Raw genomic sequence first — 17,017 nt, 5'->3', positions numbered from 1 at the left:
GAACAAATCTTACATCAGAAAAACCTTGTGTCCAAACTTTTGACTGGTGCTTTATATCCAGTATATACATTACATATATGTATAAATAAATAATTCTACTGTTAGGGTACCTTTATAACATCTGGCTTTTTTGCATAGAATGAGGATTTTCTGCTCCATCGCTCACCTTGGAAGCATGTTAGAGATCTTTTAATGACCCATATGGAGAGCAAACTGTTTCAGTGTGCATAATGTATGGGCATATGAGTGATGCTTTATGAAAAAAAACATATGAACATATCCTCTAATGAACATTATCCCTGACAAATAATCAAATAAAATAAATTAGTACATACATGGCAAAAAAACAACTTTTCTGCCTTAATTTAAAAGTGTTTTTCAGCATGAACGCTCTATTGTCTAGTATTTGTAGCTTCTTACCATGTCTGTTATGATGGCAATGCCTGTGGTCTAAAGCAGGAATAAATCTGTTTATTTTCTGCTGTAATCTGTTTGCTTATTTTCAGGAATTCATTTTGTCCTGGCATGAGCGTCAGCAGAAAGTAAAATTCAAGCAGCAGAGTGATTAACCGTCAATTTTACATTTACAGATAACAACCAGTTTGTTAGTACATGTTACATCCTGTAGTGTGTGTGCGCGTGTGTGTGTGTGTGTGTGTGTGTGTGTGTGTGTGTGTGTTTGTATGTGTGTGTGTGTGTGTAGGGCCTGAGGGCTAACTGTCAAAAACAGATAACAGAACCATTAGCGCAGGTCGATCGGCAGTCTGTGATCTTCATTGAGGGTGAAGGAACGTTATTGCACTCGTTTACTGAAACGCACTGCTCTTTTTTTTCCATTTCTGTTCCTCTTCTCGTTTAGCCTTCAGCGATAGGCCCGCCCGCTAAGTTGCCACAACCTATCAGGGTTCAGCAAGAGGGAGACGAGAACTGGCAGCTACTGTGACACAGTCCGACTGATTTAGACTCATTATCTCCCCCAAAATGTCTCCCTCTATTTTCTATCCCTCTCAGAGCTCGTCTGGCTTTCTCTATGGATATGATTGGAAAAAAAAAAACATGTACAGAATATTAAGTGGTTTGGCAGTTGGCATCTGAATAAATGAGCATAATGAATACATAATATACTGTAGCTGGTCAGGGATTAGCGGTTCAGTAATAGCCCTTTTGAGTGAAAGAGAGGCAGATAGAGAGAGAGAGAGAGCGGGTAGTTATGATGCTGGCGTCTCTGTGATCAGCACAGTGGCGACAGTGATGAAATTACATGAGAAAAGAAAAAAAAGAGAGAGAGAGAGGGGGACTATTCGAGGCATAAATAGTAAACAAAAACATAAACAAACCCAGCTGGGGGGAAAAGCAAAAAAGCTCGTTGCAAAGCTTAAAAAACAGTGTTAATGTTAGCGGCGCTGTCTGAAAACATTCAGCCCTGTTTGACTCCTGCTCTCTAACTCGGCCTGTCAGCCTGTTCTGGACATTCAGCACTTTTCCTCTGACCCTTCACTTTAATGGATGTGCATGCTAACTTAACCTAGCTGCATAATTATAGCTGCCTGTGCTGTAATGTCAGGGGGGACGTGGCTGTCCGGCACAAAAGCTCTTGCAGAAGTTCAACTTGAAATGACCGGTTGCTTGTAGCAGTGAAAGGTCTGACAAATGTTAGTCTGCTGCTACTGAGCTAAAGACACTGATGATAAAACATAAAACCCTAGCAAAGCAGAGTTAAACACACTTGCAGGAAGAGCTTCTTGCCAGTTTAAGCCATCTCGGTTTGTTTAAATACAAGAGAATACAACAGAAACAAGCAACAAACCAGCCCCTTGAGCTCTTCTCTATTCTCCTTTTATTCTATTTTCTTTCCCAGCATTTCTCTTGTATCATTGTTCTCATTACCGCTGGTAATCTAGGGTAACTTGAGTAGTTTTGTATTGCACTTAGATCAAGACATCATACAGTAATTCAAGATATAATGACCTAGAGCAGGACTTTCTAATCTTTTATGTGGAACATTTGTAATTTGATGTAGTTTATACAAAGTTCTAATATACTGAAATCAGAGCCAAACTTAGTCAGCTTCCACCCTGCACTGACACGTCAAATTATATTATGATTAATTAAACGTATTTTGCCACCGGCAGCTGGTTTCAGTTAAATACTCTGTTGCTACGGCAACCCCACAGTTACAGTTACACAGCAGTTTAACTGGTTGTTCATCCGGCCTGTTGTCAGAGACACCTTTTTATCTAACTTACGCTTGTTGTTGGATCGTTATCTGTTTTATTGAGAAAGTTCGTCTGTGATTTGTTATTGTAGTTTCTGTGTGATCAGATAACTGCTAACCAAGCTAACCACACTAGCTGTCAGAGATGAACATGTTCCTGAAATAAAAACATTACTGTGTTGTACTGTGTTTTCAGTATTGCGTGTGTTTCAAAATCGACGTGTTTTTAATAGTTTTTGAACAACAAAAGGAGGTCTACGGCACAGAGGACGTTTTCAGCAGTATGACGTCTGAAGTGAAACTACAATGTCCTCCCTTACAAGTGGAGGTCAGGAGGGTCCGTTCTTTACTGCGTCCATCAAATCAGCCACAATAATATGACGCTAATGCAGAACCTCTGATGTCACGACACACAGTACCAACACAAACCCTCCCAGACGGAGAATAAATGTTTGTTGCCATCGTCACAGCGGCAGTAGAAACACAGGATGCAGAGGCATGTTATCAGCAGCCGCACAATAATCATTGTCTGGATGGTAAAAAGGAGAGAAGAAAGAAAATGAAAGAAAAGGAGGATATAATAACACTCTACTGTACCTGCTCTAGTTTGAAGATGTGCTGGTTGAAGTAGTGCTGGAGTCTTTCGTTGGCGAAGTTGATGCAGAACTGTTCAAAGCTGTTGTTTTCATAATCCTCAAAACCAAAGATGTCCAGGACTCCTATGGACAGGATCTGGTAGAAAAGACAAACAGCTCATGTTCTTTTCTATATTTAACACATTTGTGGAATCGGTTATCAGAAAAACACTGTGAACATCAGTAAAAAAAATTATGATGCTTTCTCCTCTTTATTTACAGATGTTTTGTTTCTTTTTACATCCTATTCTTTACAGCTTCAGTGACCCGGTTGCCCTTTGGATGTCAGTAAGATTCATCTCATCATATATCATTAATATGCACCATCTGAAGGAGGCGTGCACTCAGAGAGGGCCTCTAATTAAGAGATGGACTGTAAAAGCTGTTTCCAATTTAATTTTATTTCATTCTGGAGTGTTTTATTTCTCTCTTAAGGGTGATTTTTTTTTTTTTTTTTTACTCTGGCGTAAAAACATACATGAACGCAGACTGCATATATAATCTGTTATCTGTACACAATAACCTTGACACAAAGGGCAACCTCATCGACCTCCTGACAGCGCTGAGCCGAGGGAGGACAAACGCACACACACAGATGATGTCAGTGCCAAGGGAAACACACACACACACACACACACACACACACACACACAGAGAGCACTGGGAAAGCAGAGGACCAGAGGGGGTAAACTGAGCTGAAGGGAACTTGATGCCATCTGCCCAAATGTTCCTGGCACACACACACATCGAATGATCTGTTTTCTAATCCTTTAGATGCCCCCACTGGGTATGACTTGCCAGCTGCCACTCCAACACACACACACACACACACACACACACACATATACACACACATACATAAAACCGCACATAGTGGAATTGTCATATCACGCCACTCCCCGCCTGTGGGAGTAGAACGAGCCAGAGAGCAAGGGGATCCAGTCTTAACTGACGGACAGATGGACAGATGTGGTTGACAGACAGACAGACAAATGAAGATGAGGGAAGACAGACAGAACAAAGGGAAGACATGAAGCAGGGCAAAGGGAGAATAAAGGCAGACTGACTACATACAGTACTTCTCCTCCATCGGTGTGATTAGCCTTTTTCTACAGCAGACATATTGACTTGTTATAGGAGGAAAAGTAGTAATTAACATCGCTAACCGTGGCTCTGCTTCATTTAAGTATATAAGGCTACGTTCACATTACATGCTTTTTTTTTTTGCCCCCAAGTGGCTCAGATCAGATTTTTTCATGGAAGTGTTAACAAACCAGATCAGATTTTGTCCGGACCACTTGTCATCCTACTGTAGATGCGATTTATATCTGATCTCTGGCTATGCGACCGCTGTCAGAACGGTCAAATCGGTATTCACATGTTTTTTTTTTAAAAAAATGTCTCACTTCTCTGCGCGTGATGCCTGTCGTCGTTGTTCAATGTCGGCACCTCACAGCCCGGTAAAAATAAACACGTCACCCTCACACGTCGACAGCCATGTCATCGGTGTTTATGATTTGACTGTCGCGAAAATGACATTATTGTTGTTATTCTTGTACATGTGCATGTGGCTCACATTTCAGTTAAATATATGTATGTGTGGCAGTTTAGGACCTCGACAGTGTTCACATCAGAGCCAGATACACGTCACTTAAAATCATGAATGTGAACTATCAACACAAAAAGATTTGACTAAAACATCAGAATTGAGCATTAAGGCCTATAATGTGAACGTAGCCTCAGTAAACCTCATCAGGGAGCCAACAGACAAAGTAGCAGTGCCCAGAAACTAGTTATGCTAAATGGAGCCAAACGGACCTGTGGTTTTCCTGTTATGTCTTCGATTAGTCGCCAACTGTTGAATTAATCACCAACTACTACTACTACAACTATGATAATCGATTACTCATTTTGAGTCAATAAATGTTCAAATCCTCTGATTCAGACTTCTCAAATGTGAATATTTTCTGGTTTCTTTAGTCCTCTATGACATTAAACAGAATATCTTCGGGCTGGTAATGAAAATAATCATTAGTTGCATCCCTACCTGTGTAAAACGAGGTCACCCATAAAGCCGTGCAACATGTGAGTGACAGTGATGAGCAGTACTCGAATAGGATCTACTTTTCTTGTTCTCTTCCTCACTCACAGTGAAGCTGTGAGTGTTGCTGCTAACTGAGAGAGCAAGAGCTCAAAAGTAGTAAGTAGCATTACATTATTCTGGTTGCTAGGCAACACAGTTTGACAACATCTTGTATGCCTTCTAATTACAGCGCAGTAGCTCTGTCTAGTTAACACGGAGTTGGAAAACAGGTCGATATCTGATTAGTCAAAGTCAGACTACTCAGAAAAAGAAGATTCAGGTACATTGTGCAGTATGAAAGCACAACATCTTCTCTGTGAGCTCAGCCTGCAGAATATTTCCACCTGATAGTGGCGCAGTTCAGCTGCTTCATGTCACTGGATGGTGTCACTTACGCTGAATTCAACCTTTGGTTAAAGGTGTTATCTTAGATTGAGAAGATAATACTGGAATAGAAACCCTCAAACACGTACATAAATATTTCTGTTTTTTTTATAGGTAGTGTTAGTTTGTATTTGTACTGGGCACAAGACCCAGGTCTAATATTGGAGCGTTGTAGGTGCATTTCAGTATGTAATGAGATCTTTCCGTGTGCGTGTGTTCTTACCTTTGAATTGTCCTCCAGGTCCCTGTTGTTGAGCAGAGCATGGTTGGTCCTGAACACAATCCAGTCAAACAGCGCGCTGTACAGTGATTTGGCCATTGAGTCCCTCACGGTGCCCGCCTACAAACACAGAACATGTCAGTCTCTGCATGATTGAAAACATATGGATTCCTTTATCTGGAACGGGAGTTAATAGTGTTTAAGCCTACTCTGTGTGTGGTTTATCGCTCTCGCTCTGTTTCTCTCTCCTCATGCACACACAACCATGAAGTTAACCATTTTTATGTCACAGGGGAGAAAGTGTTACTACTATGGCCTCGAGTGATGAACGAACACAGTGGGGAACACTTGTGCTTTTTTCTGTCTGTGTATTCTGGCCCAGCTGTTATTAGAATTAGATTTTTCTTTTTTGTCTTTTCGTTGCATACTGCTTGTCTTCTTCAGCGGTACAAAACAGCTCTGCAGCAAAACCACTGTTGCTGCTCATCACCGCCTTTGACAATTACTGTAAGGTAGCACAGAAACCTGCAGACTTCAGTGTATAAAACGCCCAAACTGCCAATTGCTCAGCAGTAGCTTAGGAAAGGGCAACAAGACAAACACAACATGAATGCTAGTTCTTCCTCCTCTGGAACTGGATCAGTGTTATAATAAATGTGTGAAGTGGGCAGGGAAGAGGTCTAATGAACTGCTGCGGCTGCTGAGTCATCTGATGGGACCGACTGAGAGAAAGAAAAGGTCTGGAAATAGAGATGGGCCGCTCAGAGGAGCATTGGGAACAATTCATTAATTAAGAGATTGTGTTATAAATCATCCTCACACACTAGGAACATGACTAATTTGGATCTGGCCACTAAGGAAATCTCATTTCACAGTTGTACTGAACAATTTGGTTGATTAATCAATTAGTCAAGTGATGGAAAATTAATTGTCAACAATCATTTAAGTCATTTTTTAGCATTTGCGGGCATCTCCTTGAGTAGGAAAAAATCATTAATTAATTTCACAGTTCCTTTTGAACCACTCTGCTGCAATACTGAAACAGTTTGACATTTGGGGAAATGAGCTTATTTGCTTTCTTACAGAGAATCAGATGAGAAGATCAACAACACTCTAAAGTCTCCAAATATGACTAATAAGCATATTCTGTTGTTTAATTTGTATGATAAAAGTGCAAACTCTCAGCTCTGAGGTACAAGCTTTACAAACTTGCATTACTAACTAGTGTGGCTTTTTGTTTGGAGAAGTGAGTGATTTTAGTGCTTTTTACAATGGGCGCCTTTGTATGTTGCACTTGCATGACTGATCTGAAATTTGGACGTTTGTCTGCAGACTGAGCAATTTCAGAGATGCTGGTAGCAGAAGGCAGTCTGGAGACACTCGTAAACAAGGGTCAGTATTTGGGTTTAGTCAGGTTTAATCAGTCCATCACACAATCAAACACAAGTTACTATTACTGAACAAAACACCCTTCAAAAAAACATCCACTGTCCATCTGCGGCCACTCTGTATTTCTACTAGTGGAAGTTGGCAACCCTACACACACATTTAGCAAGAAAAAAAAGCCATCAGCAGTTGTTGTGTGCGGCCAGAACCGGGTGAGGCTGCACAGAAAGCTGCTGAGGCCGGAAGAAAACGGAGCTGCTGCCCGCTGCAGGGACGGCTAACGGCAGCTGGCGTCAACTCTTGCTGCATTCACTTGCATTCAGACATCAGAGTTTCGCTCTTGTAAATGTCCGACCAGCTGGGATGGCAAGGCATTCTTTAGGGGTGGCAGTTGTCACCTCACGCCACCCTGGTAGATCCGCCCCTGACATTCATCTCTCTCAAGTAAGATTCGTGAGGACAACAGCACCTATTAGTTCTCTTAAGCTACCATCAATGCTATCAGTCTGCTTGCAACTGCGCTACTGTAGCTTACAGATGGTAAATGCCAGAGAGCTGCAGTAATACCACAGGCTGTTAAATTGTTAAAGGATTATAACAACAGCCACTTTGTATTTAAAGGGCAAACACAGAGCATGTTGAAGCTCCCAGAATGTTTGCAACTCTGAGTTTCTGTTCTTATGTTTGGTCCTCTCGCTGTGCATAGAGCCGTAATACTTTAGGTGTTTTCAGTCAGGAGCCAGAGCCTTAAGTGCCTCCAGACCTGCAGATCACTATTTGGACAACTTTTTTATGGATCACTTTTTGATCCATAAAAAACAACGCTGCCAAGAGGAGCCATTATTACGCCTCGATAAGCCAAAGAGCAACTATGCTCTCTCCTTAGACATGATGAAAGGCATGCTAAGCTAACATAAGCAGACTTAAATGGAGACTTGGACAGCAGAGCACGTTCTTTGGCAGCTTGAAGTGTTATGATTGAACGGGGAGTGGAACATGACAAAAGAAATGTGCTTCAAACTGCATTTTCATGCTAGCAACCCCAAAATGGTAACACATTACAACATATACCCCCGTCTGAAAATACTTTGCTCAATCTAATCAGAGAAGATTTAATTTAGCAGAGAATGGGAAGTGAGTCGGATGACAGTGAAACTTCTGTAATTTTGTCAATCTCTTGAGAATGAAAAAAAACATCATAGAGCTCATTATACTGTAAATGCTGAAAAACCTATGAAACTCTGACAAGGGTCCCTGTATTTTACTACTCCACATTGTCAAACACAGACAGACAGTGTTGCAAATTTGGTATAAGTGTTTCCTCTTATAAAACACAGCAGACAAGACACCAGTATTTGACAGTAGTGAGAGTTATAAGGTTTCTTAGTTGGTTTCTCTCGTGTCAAGCTGGTTGTCAGAAAATAAAGTTCACCCTGATTTCACAGGAAATGCTAACTAGAACGCTATGGGCTACACTGGAAGGTAAATAATCAACATTTTGTTTATTTTGGCCTGATCAATCAGTGTAAAGTGACGTATCCGCCCCACCGATGCTGATTTTTCTACTGTTGTCATCTACGAAAATGTTTATCACAGCAACAAACAATGCCACGCATAATATGGCAAAGTAAGAGTTATTATTATTATTATTATTATTATTATTATTATTATTATTATTATTTCTTCAGTCATGCTTGTCAACATTCCTGTTGCTACTTCTATGTTATTTTCCATTGACGTAAGTAGGGAACTAGCTAGTACCAGATCCTGTCTGCAAAGCTCTAATTGGTGGATTGTTTCTCCAACTAAGGAAACAACTGTCAGCTGAATTGTTGAACAAGATTCAGAAGTCTGGAAGGAGGCTACTAATCTCCTAACACACACACACACACACACACACACACAATGATAAACATATGAATATCAGAGATTAGCAAGAAAGCGACACCAGAGCTCAAATCGCACACGGAGTTGTGGCTGCAAAATGTGTTAATTGGCATTAGGAATCAGCAGAGGAATACGTAGTGAGGAGTTTATAAAGTCCACCTGGTACGTTTGTATGATTGTGATTGGATGCTTCTTGCCAGCTGGTAGCTCAACAGATGATGCATCAATAAACCAACGAAACCGGGCATGAATGTGACAACAGATTCTGATCTGCTGACATCACTGGTCTGCCTGAACTAATCTTCAATAACAAAGCTTTATTAAACTTAACATGTTACAACGCTGGCTCAGAGAGAAGCAAAATAAAGAAGAAAATTCCCCCAAGTTCAGATATCTGCCAAAAGAAGTTGGTCTGAAGCTTCCTGAACACAGACTCACACTGCACAGCACATTAAAGCTGAATAAACCTAATTGTCAGAAATTCTGTTATATAACAACAAACTATTATTATTATAAGAGGTTTTTGCAGGACAGTCATTCATATCAAGCCCTAATTTGGATGCAGTTATAATGAAGGACTCTGCCAGCTGAGGCCACATGCAGCCAACAGCTGTGATGAAGCAAAATTGTACATTTTAAGAGCTGCCTCTTCACTTTTGCATTATTGATTGTTTATGATATTTTTAGCTACCGGGCCTGTGACGCTCCCGCCCCCACAAAGTTATGTAAGATTATTATGAATAAAACAACGTTTAAAGAAGAATCTCGACCGAAATGTTTCAAGAGGAACTCAGGGGATCGGCAGATGTGATCATGTGTGAACATTTGACATGCTCACTAAGCATGCATTGTCTCGGTGTTGTTGCTATGTAATTGAATTATTCACCACAATGGGAACTAGGAGGGAACATGGGTGGAAGCAAATTGGGTTGAAAAAGATTTTACTGGAGGCCCACCCAAGAAACTGACAAAATAATTAGCAGGACTTTATCAGAGACTTTTGTAAACAGTAACAGTGCAGCCTGTTAAACCAGGTCTTAGCTGGTGTTTGTAATTATATGGGTCTACCGAGGGGAAGCTGCTGTTCTCTCACTTTCCATCTCTGTCTTTCTTCTGAAAACTACAGGAGGTGTGAAACACCAGCATGAGCTCACGTTGCACGTGGCTTGCTAGCTTCCTCACTACAGGATGTTGTGTGTGTGTGTGTGCTTCTCACCACAACTTGTCAATCTCCATATGTTTTAAATTACAGTTTATGTAGTTGTTGTTTTTGTGCATCAGTGTACATACTGCGTGTCTATATGTGTTAAGTGTTTGTGATTCGTTTTACAATCCTCCAGTAATGGGAAACTCCTTCTATACTCTCACTATGAAGCTTCAACCACTTTAAAACAGTATCTATATGAAGCAGCACCTTTTATATGAATGCAAATCATATAAATGAGTGCCTGACTGCTCCCCCATCACTTCCCCCATTACTTCCCTTTTCCCTCTTGTCTGTCTTTCAAACAGGAAGCGCGCCTTATCTTGACATGGGCACACACGCATGTCACACATGCAAGCAATCAGGGTCTTGCAGACACTCTGATGTTTTCTCGCTTCTCCAGTCGAAACCATGAAATAATCTGTGTCTACACCCAAGCTACACCACAGAGGGTGATATTAAATGACAGCATGGCCTGCTGAATAATGGAATTCCCCATAATTTAACAATAAATGTTATCAATAGTAATAGTTGTTTGAGTGTGGGTGAGGTTGAACTCTGGTAGAACTTTGGATTGTATAGATTCCTGGACTTGATACAAGTCCATGTATTGTTATCATCTGAATCCCTTCTTTCAGTTTCAGTGTGAAACAAGGACTACTGTTTATTTCTCTCTCCGTTCACTCTGAATGCACAGTGAAAAAGGTCTGAAAATCAAACTTTTGGCACATAAACAAACTGAAACAAAGCAGATTTACACAATACTTTACAACAAGACAAAGAGTCTACAGCCATGCTAGCTGCTCAGTGATGCTTTGGGTTAACGTCTTCGCTAAGGTCATCATGCTAAAAAACGGAGGGAAATCACACATATATTCTAGTGAGCTGCTGGCTTTCAAGCATAAAAAAATGTGGAAAGTTGCTCACTCCAATGTTTTTATTTCAACAAATGAAGATCGGTGTTTTGGCAAATCTTCATTAGATTACATAAATGGATCAGAGTTATGAGTGTGCAGCTTTTCCACATTTTTTAAGGTCAGCTTGCCAACAAGCTTGCAATTGCAATGTTAACATGCTGATGTTTAGCAGGTTTAATGTTCACCAGATTCTTCATCTTGGTTTAGCGTGTTAGCATGCCAGCATTAGCTAAGTAGCACTAAATACAAAGTACAGATAAGGTTTACTTAGCTAAAAAACAAACCTTTTATTGTAATAAATTTACCATTTTCTTCTTTCCCCAAGCACACTAAGTCAGTAACATCATCTCAGGCATTGGGACATGGACTTTTAACATGGAAAGAGCAGGTTCCCCTTCCCAAATATATGTACTAAGACTACAATATAGACAGTTTTGAAAGACAGACAAGGGGGAAAGGGAAGTAACGGGGGAAGTGATGGGGGAGCAGTCAGGCACTCATTAATATGATTTGCATTCATATAAAAGGTGCTGCTTCATAGAGATATTTCTGTGTTAAAAGTGTTATTTGAGGTCTTTTTTGTCATTTTATCAGTGAATGGAGAAAGAAAGAAAACTATCCGCAATTTCCCAAAGAACATGACATAACTTTTGATGTTTTTCTTCCTTTTCTGTGTTAAACATTACCTTAAAAAAGTCTTCAAAATTAAGCAACAGGGTGACTTACTGATTAGAAATATGGCTGCATGAAGCCTGTTGACTTTGAAAGAAAAAAGATGAAATTTGGGGAAGTGTGGAAGGGATTAGAGACCAGATTCAAAACCAAAACTTTGCACTTTAATAATACATTCAACTAAGCTGCTGAAAAGCTCTTTTACTGTCTGAGAAAAGACAGTAACAAACTCAGAACCAAATTCTGAACTCTCTGTAAGCTGCCAAGCACAATTTCTCTGTCTGAACAGGGAATTATTTTTACTCTCATTGTTGCACTGGAACCAAACCCAAACAATTCATAACATATTCCAACTGACTGAATCTTTTTGGCTTCAAGTTCAAAAAACACCAACCCTTTACGCCGCAGTACGGTGAGGTGAAGCAGGTCAAATGCCTCGCCCAGATCTCCCCATCTCAATCTGAGGCTGGATGGGACAGCTGCCTAGCACACTTTCTCAACCTCTCTCATCCAAGAAGGAAGAAATCATTTCTGAGAAGAACCAGCAACATTTGCCAGGTTCTTTTTCCACATTTCCTTTGTATAAAAACAGGCGTGTTATGGATTCCACAGGTGGCCTCAACTCGCTCCCACGACCCTCGGTCAGACGAGGGTAAGGCTTCACTTTCGTTTCTCTTGTGTTGTGTGAGTGTCTGTTCTCTCACATATTTATCTTTGTAAGGACCACTTTGCGTGTTAGACCTTAAAGGTGAGGACATTTAGGTTCTAACTTCTGCAAAGGGCTGTTTGAGGGTTGAGACTTGGTTTTAGGGTTATGTTTTACGTGTAGGTTGAGGTTAGGGATGCTGGTTAGGGTTCATTGTGATGGTTAAGGATAAGGCTGAGGTTAGGAAATCCATTACAAACACGAAGGTACTGCCAAGTACAACAATACAAACGTGTGTTCGCGTGGGAGATAAGGCTGCGTTCAGACTGAAAAACAGCCCTTTCATTCATTTTAAATGGGGGCAGTTCATTGATGCAGTCGAGGGTGCCAGCACAGAGAGCTTTGACAAAACAACACAAGGTTGTCCGTTAAAAAAAGTTAAATCCAGGTCAGCTTTTGCTGCAACGCAATGTGATGTCATCCAGCAAGCCATTGTGTCGGCTTATCGCACATTCCTGGTAGATTACTTTTTTTTTTTTACGTGGACGCAGTATTTCTACTGTTGTGACAAAAGACACAGTCGTCTCCATGATAACGTTCCAGAGTTGTAAAATCCTGTCTGTGAGTATTACTGTTAAACTGTTGTGCAGATGTTTTGGTGTTTGATAAGATACATAATCTGTTACTCCAACTGGACTTCCTGCATCGTATTTCTCTCACCTTAAACAAACATCCCCACCAATTCAGTCCGCCTATGTTGTTTTAACGAAGGGCTGTTTTTGGTCTGAATCCCGCTAATATTTAACTTCCCGCCTGCTAGCTCGCTTTAATGTTGGGATACATATATTATACAACACTTTATACAGTATTAACTGTATATACTACTATTGTATGTAGTACTTGAGAGTCGTTTCCTCTCTTACAGCACACACGTGAGGATGTTATGGATTCCAGAGATGGCTTATAAACTTTTTTTTTTTTGTTTTATCTGAGGACTTTCAAGGATCTAAAGGTCTCTGCCTCACTCTCTCCAGGTCCTTAAATCTCCATATGCCTCTTGCTCCTTTTAAGATAAGGCTTTCTTGTGGAGGACAGGAGGGAGCATCCATGTCGTAACACTAGAAGCCGCAGGACAGGGTTCATCATAGCTGCAGTCCTCTTCCAGGATTAGGTGTCTGATCACATTGTCTGAGCCTCTGTTACAAAGCTAGTCTAGAAAAAGAGGAATTTATGTGTCTGAAACATGTGTGACTGAAGGAGACTGAGAGAAAGAGCGAGACAAACAGACAGTCTCAGGATCTGGTTTCTGGCCTCTGTACTGTATATTCCAGTGGAGGTTGCACATTCCTGAGAAAAGACCACATGACTGGCGGGATGGGGGGTGTGGTGGTGGCGGGAGTAACTATTGTTGGGCTAAACTAACCCGTAGATCAGATGGGGGGTTAGAGTCGAGCAGGGTAGTAGACTATCTATGTGTAGCATTTCCTTCCTCAGACAAAAGGCCCTGCGGCCACAAGCAGGGAGCTGGAGCGAATTCAATTCTACACAGAGCCATCAAAGGCTTTAGGGATGGAGAGATAAACGAGAAACCACTGAATATTAATATTCACAAGCACGATGATAAACATCAGAGGAGGTCATCCAAAGCATCCAGGAGGTAAATTTCGCAGACTGTAAGTCCGGGAGGCCTAAACTTGAACAGACGGGGTTAAGTTGCACTTTTGTTTGACTCGACAGGAAACCGGAAGTCGCAGAGGAAGAGAACCCTATCAAAAGAGCCTTAGAAAGAAGCAATGTGGGCTGGGGGAGTGCCACAACAAACTCCCCAGACAAGCTCCAAAGAATGCACACACAAACACAGAATCTCCCCTACAGCTGACGTACTTCGCAACAAAACATTTGGCTCCCATACGCTTTCTTCAGACAGACTGTAATGTGTTCAAGTCACGTCCCTGGCCTCTCCACGTCACACAGGCCCTTTTGACCTTTTGTAGCACAGACAAAAACTAAAATTGATATGAAAAAGAGGTCAAATTCCCTAAAAAATGTTCCTTTGTTTGGCATTTTCTGGGTTTTGAATAAGGGACCAGACAGGCTCACAGGGGGGTCATCAGATTTAGAAGGTCAAATCAAGTCTGTGTGTTTGGGACTCAGGTGGGTAAGTGTCACATTTTGATGTACGTGTTGTGTGTGGATGTTGCGGTAGCTGAAAAAAGGTCACCTCTGCAAGTTTGTAGGGCACGATGAGCTTCTCTCCGACAGTCACCGTCTTCCTGGTCGTCAACGCTTCAAGCAGCATCTCCTCTTTCACCTTGAAGAGAAATAAAACATACAAAGTCACGGACAAGGACAAGATCAGGACCAGGGTCACTGGACAAAGAGAATACTTCCTTACAGTGCTTACATACTGTTGGGATTATATTGTGAGTTTTTGTGTCATTTTTATTTTTACCATGAGGAGATACAGTGGGATAACACACAGCGATGGTCCAGTCCTCGGCTGTCATTATTATTTTACTAAAGGAGTACTTCAACTTTAGTTCTGCACTTCCATTAAGTTGGAAGACTTGCAAGCAGCACAGGCAGAGATATCCTGACCTTAGTCCCTCATATAGTTCAATGCTTGACCCTACATTACCCATAATGCAACCAAAGGTATCTTTTCGTTAGGCCTTTCCTGTCAAATGCTCCACCATGTCTTTCAAGCTCCATGCAACCCAGTTTGTACTTCAGGCCTTAAAAAAATCTGTCGTTTCCAAGCTCAAGTCGAGGTAACAAGTGAGATCATCAGGGGTTATTTTCTTAGACTTGACAAAGCTCCTCCAGACCCACACAAGACATTACACATCTGTTTTCACAGCCTCAGTTGTACTCCCCATCATGAGTAAAAGAGTACAAACTCTTGTGAAAGAAAAACAAAAAACATCTGCCCTGCTGAAGTGTCTTTGAGCAAGATGCTGAAACTACCAGGGAAGTTTTTCCACAGCCAGCTGACTTCCAACCAAAAAAATAACATTTTGATCTTGTATCAGAAGAAAATAACATTTTTACTAGAAGTATGCATCAGATTTGAAACTCTGAACTCTATTAAGGTCATGTTAAATACTTTCTTCCGAACATTTGGTGATGACTCAAGCCTGGGTTTGGCGATATGACAATTTCCACCATGAGGCGATACCAGTAGAGATTTTGCTAAAGTGTTTATACAGAGGTAGCTATCCCTTTAAAGTCCCCCTCCGTTTAAAAAATAGTTTTGCTTATTGTTACTTTACTTGGATGTTTGAGCTTCACTGTGCAGAATGATGCACATAAACAATATGGAAATATGTAAAAATAGGTTAACATTTGAAACTAAACATTTAAATATTCATAGATTATGGATTTTTCAACAACATAGGAAGAGGAGATGTAATTTTAAGAATTTTAACAAAAAACATTTGAGATAAAGGTCATTTTAAATGTCTTAAAACATGTCTGGACAGGAGCTTTAATATTTGTGGTCAAATTAAGTCCATTGTTGGTAATTTTACATATCGTAAATCGTGCCTTTTTGATAATACTTTGACAATATTTTTGATAATACCAGTATTTAACTCACTAAATGAGACAAAAACAGACATTCCCATCTGTTTTTTTTAAAATCTATAATCAGTTTGCCATTTGAATTTCCTGAAAAATTACCTGTATCATGACATATATCACAATTACAAACTAAAACTGCATATACAGCCGTGATAGGATATTTTAATCCTGTCACCCATCCTGATCTGACCCTTCATTCTGCTGAACTGGAGCTCACAATAACCTGCTGCTGCCTCTAACTAACATACTGTAGCCGGCCAAGATTAACAGCTCTCACATAACCACTGCTCTCTGTGCGCACACATACAGCACAATACTATGCGGCCTTGCATGCGAGTAACACAGACTCTAAACTTGGCCCCAAACAAACCCATTGATGACAGGGCCACACTGAGAGAAGCAGATGTCACCGCACACATCTCCTCCATCTACAGGGATTATGGGAGTGGGCCGAACAGCTGCTGCAGAGACCACGTGTTTGTGTGTGTGTGTGTGTGTGTGTGTGTGTGTGAATACATGTGAGAGCATGTCTTTGTGTGATTGCATGATGTCTTCATGTATAAAAGGCATGAGTGTTAATATTGCAGTTAATACCATTATGGATGTATTTTTGTCAGTTGCTTCCTTTGTAAAGGCTTTGACATAAACAGAGGAGGGAGGACAGACGTGTGTGTGTGTGTGTGTGTGTGAGAGAGTTGGTGTAAGGGGGGGGGGTTGGCATAATCAGACTTCATTTCACACTGCCTGGTAATCCCTCTACTAAGAGCAAAGCCTATTCTGCAACCCAGTGATTGGTCTTTAACTGGTACATTTCCATGTATTAGTTGCTTGGTAACTCAGAGGCTCGCTGCTGCATCGATGATCACAGCTCTAATACGATAATACGCAGAAGTTTGTAATCACTGGTTTGGGGTAATTTTTCCTGTTCTCAAATTAACCAGATTTTTTTCAGACATGAAGTGTTCATGTCTGATTCCAGCTCTAGCAAAGTTCATCCTGTTTCTTTGATTGTAAAAGCAAACATCGCACCAAATATGACAATCAAAGGTGCTTTCCGGTGCAATGCTTCAGCTGCCTTGTTCCTACATTTACACAATATACTATAAAAACACAGACTCTTTGTGTCTTAGGTATACTGTATGCAACAACTGCATTTGGTATCCTGATAGTGTACACACACAGTGTT

General features: G+C 40.8%; 1 protein-coding gene across 4 annotated transcripts in view; it reads right to left on the bottom strand.

The window, feature by feature from the left end:
* The window catches only part of LOC137183406 (unconventional myosin-IXAb-like), a 160,191-nt gene that overhangs the window by 42,629 nt on the left and 100,545 nt on the right, over window positions 1–17,017 (bottom strand). For all 4 annotated transcript variants that reach the window (XM_067590435.1, XM_067590437.1, XM_067590438.1 and 1 more), the window contains 3 exons: window positions 14,471–14,560; window positions 5,541–5,657; window positions 2,813–2,947 (listed from right to left, as the gene is read on the bottom strand). In XM_067590435.1, coding sequence (XP_067446536.1) covers window positions 2,813–2,947; window positions 5,541–5,657; window positions 14,471–14,560 — 342 coding nt within the window. The remainder of the gene's footprint in view (window positions 1–2,812; window positions 2,948–5,540; window positions 5,658–14,470; window positions 14,561–17,017) is intronic.

The sequence above is a fragment of the Thunnus thynnus genome, chromosome 5 (assembly GCF_963924715.1).
Source record: "Thunnus thynnus chromosome 5, fThuThy2.1, whole genome shotgun sequence".
Lineage (NCBI taxonomy): Eukaryota > Metazoa > Chordata > Actinopteri > Scombriformes > Scombridae > Thunnus > Thunnus thynnus.
Note: the sequence above shows the minus strand (reverse complement) of the source record. Positions and strands in the feature narration are given on the sequence as shown.